Raw genomic sequence first — 9,802 nt, 5'->3', positions numbered from 1 at the left:
AAATCATCCCTTAGTTCTTCCAGTCAGTTTCTACTTGTCTCCCTGGTTGCTTCTGGGGACATTTTAATCCACTGGAGTTTTGCAAAGACCATGGCTTCCTAAGACCCTTTTCCTGCACCTTGTGGCAGGAGGCTGTCATGTTATTTGAAATATTAAATTAAAAAAAAAACAGCTGAACTGTTTTAGATGGCAGGATAGCCCACAATGACTGGATCCGTGAGGCCGTGTGTCAGGTATGCATGATTTTATTTCAAATGTGTCCAATAAGATTATTCCACTTGGAATGAACATTTAACCTCTTTCCGCACATTATTATAAACAGTGTTTCCTCATTTCATGGAGTTTCTTAGAAAGTTCTAAGTAACTGAACAAAAGAGAAAATGAAATTGTGGGGAGATAAATAACAGAAGTTTATATCATAGCGAGGGCACTCACGCATCCCAGCCTCGGGGACACAACAGTGACTACTGGGTCATGCAAATCGTCGTACGGTCACCGGGCCTCCTTTGGCAGTTCTCGCATTCCCTGTCACGAGCACACATAAGAAAATGAGTCAGGTGACTTCATCAAATGGGACATTGTCTTTTGCTTTTGGTGGTAGGTTGACCAGCAGAGAGAAGACAGGGACACAAAGGTCGTAGGAGCATTTCAGGATAACGGAAGAGACTGTCTGCATCCGACCGCCGAGGATGCTCTGAGCCCCAGGGAGCCCGCCCCGGCATCTGCACCATGTGTGCGCCCTCCCGGCCTGAGCACCCCCACCTTCACCCCAGGGCGCTGGCACCAGCGCTGGGAGCACGTTGTAACCAAGTGGGCAGTTGTGGTTTTAAATCACTAGAACAGGGCCACAGAAAGACGTGTCTTCAAGTTACGTCGACCTGCCAGGGAGAGAAAGAGACAGGGAGCCCAGAGAACATGTGCCGGCGACGCGGGCCGTACCTATTACATGTGAACGGTGCCACTTACGTGTAAACGGGTGGAGCAAGGGGCGTTGAGTTTCCTGCCTGCTCTTTGGAGCTGCTGTCATGGAAAGAAGCTGAGAGCAAAGTGATGGGCTGGGGGAGGGACAGGCGGATGGGGGATGTCACCTTCTCGACATTTGTTCTAAAGTGACTTAGGGATGATCATTCATTTATAATCGAAACTTAATCCCGAACAGCGTTTGCTCCCTCTTTCTCTCTGTAAACACATCTGATCATAAATAACTTAAACGTGTCCTTGGCATTCAGGATTCAGTTCTGGCTGTAGTAAAAAAGGATGAAGGATGCTCAGCGTGGGGGAGGAGATGTCGGGTATCTGTGTGAGTGGAGAGGTGGCTTAAGCGTCTAATGCATGTCGCAGACATCAGCCATCAGAGACGGGCGGGGTCACCCAGCCGTATTTTTCGTGAGTCTTCACCAAACTCTTAAAGGTGGCTTCAGCTTCCTTGCGACTGAAGGACTTTTTTGATTTGCCGGCTTTTCTACAGATCCGCCCCTGCATGAGAGGAATAGAAAGACCAGGTTAGAACCCAGCAGTATCCTGATTCCCGCCCTCTCTGTTACAGACCCACAAAGCGGCGGGGATTTCTGAATCAATCCGATGTAAGGAGAGACACGGAACATCACAGCTTTGGTACAAAGCAGATGGCGGAGTCCAGTGGTCGGCAAGCTTTTCAGGGAGGGAGGGACAGACGGGCTGCTGTCTTCACAGACTCCGGCACTGGCTTCCTCCCCGGAAGGCGCTCCGTCCCTGATGCTGGAAGGCGGCCCCGCTCCCGCTCCCGCACCGCGCTGGGAGGATCAGCTTTATCAAAAGAGCATCAATGCAGAACAGAGTGTGTTGTCCTGGAGGCAAAATATTGTTCTAACTCCCCTTTCCTCCCACCACAGAATGCCTTTAATTATAGCTCCCAGTTCCTCTCCTGCAGCAGTAGGGGTATGTGTTTATATATAGATGTGTATATATATTCACACATACATCTTAAAACTCTGACTTTTTACTTTCAAGCTCAGGGGCAACTTTCTTTTTCTTTTTTAAACATTTTTTTATTGAGTTATAATCATTTTACAATGTTGTGTCAAATTCCAGTGTAGAGCACAAATTTTCAGTTATACATGAACATATGTATATTGTCACATTTTTTTCTCTATGAGCTACCACATAGATCTTGTATATATTTCCCTGTACTATACAGTATAATCTTGTTTATCTATTCTACATTTTGAAATCCCAATCTGGCCCTTCCCACCCCCCACCCCCTTCGCAACCACAAGTTTGTATTCTATGTCTATGAGTCTGTTTCTGTTTTGTATTTATGATTTTTTTTTTTAGATTCCACATATGAGTGATCTCATATGGTATTTTTCTTTCTCTTTCTGGCTTACTTCACTTAGAATGACATTCTCCAGGGACATCCATGTTGCTGCAAATGGCATTATGTTGTCAGTTTTTATGGCTGAATAGTATTCCATTGTATAAATGTACCACCTCTTCTTTATCCAGTCATCTGTTGATGGACATTTAGGCTGTTTCCATGTCTTGGCTATTGTAAATAGTGCTGCTATGAACATTGGAGTGCAGGTGTCATTTTGAAGTAGGGTTCCATCTGGATATATGCCCAGGAGCGGGATTCCTGGGTCATATGGTAAGTCTATTTTTAGTCTTTTGAGGAATCTCCATACTGTTTTCCACACTGGCTGCACCAAACTGCATTCCCACCAGCAGTGTAGGAGGGTTCCCTTTTCTCCACAGCCTCTCTAGCATTTGTCATTTGTGGACTTTTGAATGATGGCCATTCTGACCGGTGTGAGGTGATACCTCATTGTAGTTTTGATTTGCATTTCTCTGATAATTAGTGATATTGAGCATTTTTTCATGTGCCTATTGATCATTTGTATGTCTTCCTTGGAGAATTGCTTGTTTAGGTCTTCTGCCCATCTTTGGATTGGGTTGTTTGTTTTTTTCTTATTAAGTCATCTGAGCTGCTTGTATATTCTGAAAATCAAGCCTTTGTCAGTTTCATTTGCAAAAATTTTCTCCCATTCCGTAGGTTGTCTTTTTGTTTTACTTTTGGTTTCCTTTGCTGTGCAGAAGCCTGTAAGTTTCATTAGGTCCCATCTGTTTATTCTTGCTTTTATTTCTATTGCTTGGGTAGACTGTTCAAGGAGAACATTTTTGAGATGTATGTCAGATAATGTTTTGCCTATATTTTCTTCAAGGAGGTTTATTGTATCTTGTCTTATGTTTAAGTCTTTGATCCATTTTGAGTTTATTTTTGTATATGGTGTAAGGGAGTGTTCTAGATTCATTGATTTACATGCTGCTGTCCAGTTTTCCCAACACCATTTGCTGAAGAGAAATGTCTTTCTTCCATTGTATATTCTTGCCTCCTTTGTCGAAGATGAGTTGACCAAAAGTTTGTGGGTTCATTTCTGGGCTCTCTATTATGTTCCATTGGTCCATATGTCTGTTTTTGTACCAATACCATGCTGTCTTGATGACTATAGCTCTGTAGTATTTTCTGAAGTCTGGGAGAGTTATTCCTCCAGCCTCTTTCTTTTTCTTCAGTAATGCTTTGGCAATTCTAGGTCTTTGATGGTTCCATATAAATTTTGTTATGATGTGTTCTAGTTCTGTGAACTATGTCCTGGGTAATTTGATAGGGATTGCATTAAATCTGTAGATTGCCTTGGGCAGTGTGACCATTTTAACAATATTGATTCTTCCAACCCTAGAGCATGGGATATCTTTCCATTTTTTTAAAGTCTTCTTTAATTTCTTTCATCAGTGTTTTATAGTTCTCTGTGTATAAGTTTTTCACCTCCTTGGTTAGATTTATTCCCAGGTATTTTATTACTTTGGGTGCTATTTTAAAGGGGACTGTTTCTTTACTTTCTTTTTCTGTTGATTCATCATTATTGTAAAGAAATGCAACTGATTTTTGAACGTTAATCTTGTAACCTGCTACCTTGCTGAATTCTTTGATTAGTTCTGGTAGTTTTTGTGTGGACCTTTTAGGGTTTTCTGTATATAGTAACATGTTGTCAGCATATAGTGACACTTTTACCTCTTCTTTTCCAATTTGGATAGTGGCTTTCTTGTAATTCATGTCACAAGGGAACCAGTTTCTGAAAAGATGGTGGAGCCTTTTACATGGAGACAGAAGCCTGTCCTTGAGTCCCAGGGATGGGGTCAAGCTGAGGGCCAGTGCTTCCTCATACAATCTCTGCTGTTGAGTGAGGGCCATGGGGACAGGTCTGCTCCCCTCGCAGTGACTGGGTGTGCTCTGGGCTGAAAGTCGGAGCATTTGGGTCTGCGGTGACAAAAGGTCTGATTCATCTGAGGGTGGGCACAGGGACCCTAGACCAGCAGCGAGAAGGAGCCAGCGGGCAGCACTGAGGTGGCCGTGTCTCCGGCCGTCACTCTCCAGAGAGCCCTGGGCAATGGGGTTTACTTGGCAGCAGAGGGGGTGGGCAGACTGAGGACCAGGGGAAGTTGGGCGGTGCTGGACCCTCAGTCAGGGGAGTGCTGTCTCTCACTCCAGGCTCAGCCGTTCTCCACGACGCCTCCTGATGGCCCATCTCCTGCAACCGCCCTTCCGGGCACATTTCCTCGCACCTGACTTCCCTTCGCCCGCCTTCCCGAGCATCTCATGCACGTGTTTTGTAGGTGGGATGGAAACACCCTGAATTTCATCCACTCACAGGCGCACTCACACTGCTCTCAACGGTCTCCTGATGTTTCTGAGCACGCTAATGATGCTCTCTCAACAGGCCCTGGGCATTCCCCACATGGACTATTTCTGTCACAGCACACTGCGGACCTGTGCTGTCTATGTAAGGGGACCCGGAAGGGAACCAGGCCCCACCACTGGCGGCCTCACCGGGTCATGCTGCATACCCATCCCTTTGGACAGGCAGTGAGGGTGGCAGCCACCCAGGTCTGTGTGGCTTGGTGGGAAAGATCCCCCAACCCCAGCTCTCTCTCATAGCCCACCACTAAGACATCCTGATTCATGGGGAGAATGGCACCAGTCCCTCCCAAACAGCAATGGAAGGCTGCTTCACATGTTTAAATTCAGAGCTTACAGCTCCTTTCCAATATCCGTCTTTCCAACGGTGGAGACTCAGACCAAGGCTCAGTTGAGGAGCCAGAAGCCCAGATCTGCTGCGTTTCCCTGCCCCTCTGGACCTCTGTCTGGCTGAACTGTTCCATTGCTGATTAAGGGACGTACTGCTTCTTCTAATTAGCTGCTAAAGAGTGAAGGAAAATCAGAAAAGAAGAAAGGAAACCACCATTTACTGACTTCTAGAAACTTCCCCACGTCTCTCCTGCTTTGCTTATGTGGTGCAATTACACCTGATTAAAAGAGACCACAAAAACCTAACATGTTTATAATAATCATCACGTGGGTCCAGATCAAAGTCCAATGTTATTTCATTAAACATAAGCAAATGTATCTTTGCAGGAATGTCGCCATCAATTTCTACATAAGTGGGAGCAAATGTCAAGGCTGATTTTTTTTGCATTAAATACAAATTCTATCATTCTTTTCTATAATACTGAAAATTTATGGTATGACCTGAGAATTCGAACTAAAAGCCTCCAGACAAATAGAGGCTCACAATAATCTCGAAATATTCTGACGCTTTTGGCATGTACAAATACTTTGCTTATTCTTTGTGAAAGTCGCAATTGTTACAAAAAACAACAGACAAAACCCCAAAGGAACAGACTGGCCTTTGTTGCGTCTTCTTCCTGGGAAGAATTATGAACACAAAACCCCACCACTCAGTCAATTCAGCAGCCGGGAGACAGAGCGTGAATGCCAGTCCGCGGTCTCAGCATCCTCACCGCACGCAGCTGGCCACAAAGAACCCCTCTCGCCTCCTGTCTTGCACCCAAGTTCGCGGCTAACAAATATCTTTTCATAGATTGTCTGTCCTCCTCGGATTGGCTGTTTAAGTCTCACCCAGTGAATCACTGGGTGGCCGAGCTGTTCTTGCTGAAATGCCCTTGGGGTGTCCACTGCTCCAAGAAGAAGGGGATGGCTCTGTCCACCCTAGGTCCCTGACAGTCCAGGGCTGTTCTTTCTACTTGCTTTTTTTGTAATTGAAGTATACTTGACTTACAATGTTGTGTTAGTTTCAGGTATATAACAAAATGATTCCGTTATATATATATTCTTTTCCATTATGAGCCATTACCAGATATTGAATATGGTTCCCTGTGCTCTACAGTAAGTCTTTGTTGTTTATCTATTTTATATACAGTAGTGTGTATCTGTTAATTCCAAACTCCTAATTTATCCCTCCCCATCTTTCTCCTTTGGTAACCATAATTGTGTTTTCTATGTCTGTGAGTCTATTTCTGTTTTGTAAATAAGTTCATTTGTATCATATTTTAGATTCCACATGGAAGTGATATCATATGATATTTGTCTTCCTCTGACTTACTTCACTCAGTATGATAATTTCTAGGTCCATCCATGTTGCTGCAAATGGCACTATTTCATTCTTTTTTATTGCTGAGTAATATTCCATTGTATATATACACCACACCTTCTTTATCCATTCGTCTGTTGGTTATTTGGTCACCAAAACGTCTTCAGGCAAATCCAATATTTTGCATCTATAGGGTTAATTTCTCAGCCTTTTCAATAATGTCATTCTAATAGGTTGACATAAATATGTTCATTTGCTATTTCTCACTTGGTTAGATTTTTCTCTTTACTGTATTTTTTCTTTGCAAACATACTTTTGTGCCATTTTTGTGTTTCACTCACCCATGAATTACAGGCTTCTGCTCCTTTAAAAATAGTTAGAATTTCCAGACTCCTCGTATAGTTTTGAGACTCCTTCACTCATTTCCTGGGCTGAATTATAGGGCTGCTACTTGCTTTTAAAGTCTCTGAAGGTGTAACTGTTAGTCTAAAAGCACTCACACACCCTAGCTCCTCCAGCGCAGGCTTCAGGCATGTGCTGGGCTCAGTTTAGACTCTCTCCATGACACCACTCTCTGGAGGAGAAGCTCAGATGGGACACATGCTGGACTTGGGCTTCAGGAAGATGCACACACACACACACACACACAGAGGCATCTTTGAAAGGAGACTTGCTCGGAAAGACAGCAATGATTTCTCCTTTTTTTTTTTTTTTGAGAATTTCTAAAATTGAAGTATAGTTGATGTACAGCATTATATAAGTTACAGGTGTACAATATAGTGATTCACAAGTTTTAAAGGTCATACTCCACTTACAGGTATTATAAAATGTTTCCTACAGTCCCTGTGTTGTACAATACATCTTTGGAGATTATTTCTCACTTCTCTTTTAAGGTCTACCATTCAAAGCAGATCAACTTACAAGCACTAAAGGACAGATAAGACTCTACAACAGAAGAGGCTGCTTCAAAGAAACTTGTTCCCAAATCAAAACAATGACGCTGCAGCCACTGACTAGCGAGGGAAGAACTTGTACTGGATCTGGTCCAGTGACACATCAAAGAGAAGAATTCGGGAGTGGAAAGGCACTGATTTGATTCCACAGCTCTTACCGTGTGTGTGCGTGTGTGTGTGTGCGTGTGTGTGTGTGTGTGTGCATTCATGGGTCCTTGCCTGTGCACGTGTGTGCAGCCCCTGTGCCCAGGTGCATGTGTGTCTGTACATGAACATCCGTGTGTCTGCATATGCACACGTGTGGCTGTGGAGGTGATGTTCACACCAGAGGGGGAGAGGTGAGTGTCCCTTCAGTGACTGGAAGCCAGGAGTAACCTTGAGGGAAAGCCCAGACCTCATACATCAATTTGGAGAATGGGCAGTTTACAGGGGGAGGCCTGCTGCCCGCCAGGGGCCCCACCCAGCACCAGCCAAGGTTGGGGAGGGGGGCAGAGGGGGCTGAAAGGGCAAGAAGGGGACAATGAGGTGGGACGTGCTGTCCAGACAGCTGAGCAGCTTACAAGTGCGCGTTGAGCTTTGACGGGGAGCGCCCTGAATAGCCAGGTCCCCCGTGTGGCTTCTGTCCACGAGCGCACTGTCAGTGGTGTGACCACCTTCACACACAGCAGCTCATTAAACTCCTACAGATAATGCTTCACTTCACTTGATCATCAGGGCTGGTCAGGAAGGTGGGCTTAACTCCCACCAAGCACTGCTCTCTCCCCCGGACCACCAGGTGAGGACCGGAGGGCCCTCTGAGGGCAAGGGACCAAACAGAGATGCATCTGGTTCGGGTGCGTGGGAGACACAGAACCCGCCAGGGAAGGGCTTTGCTAGCAGGCGCTGAGGGAAAACAGGCTGGCCCGGGCGGGCTCCCCTCCAGGCAGCCAGCACCCCAGGACGCAGAGGCTCAGCCCCTCCTGCATCCCGTCCCTCTGTGGGGCATTCAGGTCTCATGTTCTCCTTGGGTTTTAACCTGAAGTTCATGTCCAATATGGTTCTGTTTGCTTCCGTTATTCTGACATCCTGTAAGATGCTCATTCACACACCACCCCCACCCCAGCTGTTTGTATTTCACTCCCCAAATCTTCTTGATAAAAAGACTGAGGCACTAAAAACTAAAAATAGAACTACCATATGACCCAGCAATTCCACTTCTGGGTGTATATCCAAAAAAACTCCCAGTAATTCAAAAAGATCTATGCACGCCAATGTTCAGCAGTATTACTTACAATTGCCAAGACATGGAAGCAAACTAAGTGTCCGTAACAGATGAATGAAGATGTGGTACATATATATACACAATGGAACATTACTCAGCCATAAAAAGAATGACATTTTGCCATTTGCAGCAACATGGATGGGCCTGGAAGATACTCTGCGAAGTGTAATAAGCATGCTTATGGATGTGGACATGGTGCCTGCTGGAGAAAGGCACTGAGCTTCTCTCTAACGGAAATGTCCTCAGTCCTCACGGTGCATCCTGGGCTGGGTGCCTCCACCTTAGGTGGGCAGAGTGACAGCAGGTGACGCTGTCTTGGAAAGATATCTGGGGGAACCCTGGTGACACCCAGAAGGAAGCTGCGACTCTCTCCCCATCAGAACACAGCCCTTCACCGCACACACACCCAGGAGCACCACCTCTGCGATCTACCCAATCTCAAAGACACGCCTGGCTCTGTCAAAGCGACTGGCATGGAAGAAACTGTACACAAGAGGCTAGACACCTATTTTTTTCCACAGAAACTGACAAGCCGTCTGGTGTTACAGACAGCGTTCGCCCTGTTGTCCAGTTACGCAGCAGAGAGGCGATGAGGCAGGCAGGGCGGGGCCCCCACCGTGGGTGGCACCGTGCTCCCCACCAGGACCCGGGCAGACGAACAGGGGAACATCTAACTTCTCTACAGCATGCGTGTTCTCTCAATCAGCGTCTCAGCCTGGGCACTAATGGCACCTGGGGATGGAATCTTCTGGGTTGTGGGACTGTCCCATGCATTGTAGGATTTTAGCAGCATTCCTGGCCTCTACCCGCCACATGCAATAGTAGCCCTGCGCCAGGTGTGACAACCACAAGTTCCTCCATATTGCCCAGTGTCCCCTGGGGGGCAGCGTTGCCCCTGTTGAGAATGCCTGCTCTAGACCATGCTGATGGGGCACCACACCTGCCCTGGATGGCCAGGCAGGCAGGGAAGACTTCCTGGAGGAGGTGGGTCAGGAGCTGGACTCAAGGACAAATGGAATGATTCAGCTGGAACACAGGAAGGGAGACCAGGAGGAGCATGGGAAATACATGTCTGGGTGCTCCCGGGAGGATGGAGAGAGAGGAGGGAGGAACGGGAGGGAGTTAGTTCCTGGGGCTGCTGTACCAGGGTACCATGCTGGGTG

At 46.2% G+C, this 9,802-nt stretch overlaps 1 protein-coding gene across 1 annotated transcript in view; it reads right to left on the bottom strand.

Moving 5' to 3' along the window:
• Nucleotides 1-229: 229 nt before the first annotated feature.
• The window catches only part of UBE2QL1 (ubiquitin conjugating enzyme E2 QL1), a 47,285-nt gene continuing 37,712 nt past the window's right edge, over nucleotides 230-9,802 (bottom strand). Inside the window, exon 2 of the mRNA XM_074356007.1 lies at nucleotides 230-1,476. Coding sequence (XP_074212108.1) covers nucleotides 1,345-1,476 — 132 coding nt within the window. The 3' untranslated portion in view covers nucleotides 230-1,344. The remainder of the gene's footprint in view (nucleotides 1,477-9,802) is intronic.

This window comes from Camelus bactrianus, chromosome 3 (assembly GCF_048773025.1).
Source record: "Camelus bactrianus isolate YW-2024 breed Bactrian camel chromosome 3, ASM4877302v1, whole genome shotgun sequence".
In the NCBI taxonomy this organism is placed as follows: domain Eukaryota; kingdom Metazoa; phylum Chordata; class Mammalia; order Artiodactyla; family Camelidae; genus Camelus; species Camelus bactrianus.
This window is presented reverse-complemented; position numbering and strand designations above follow the sequence as displayed.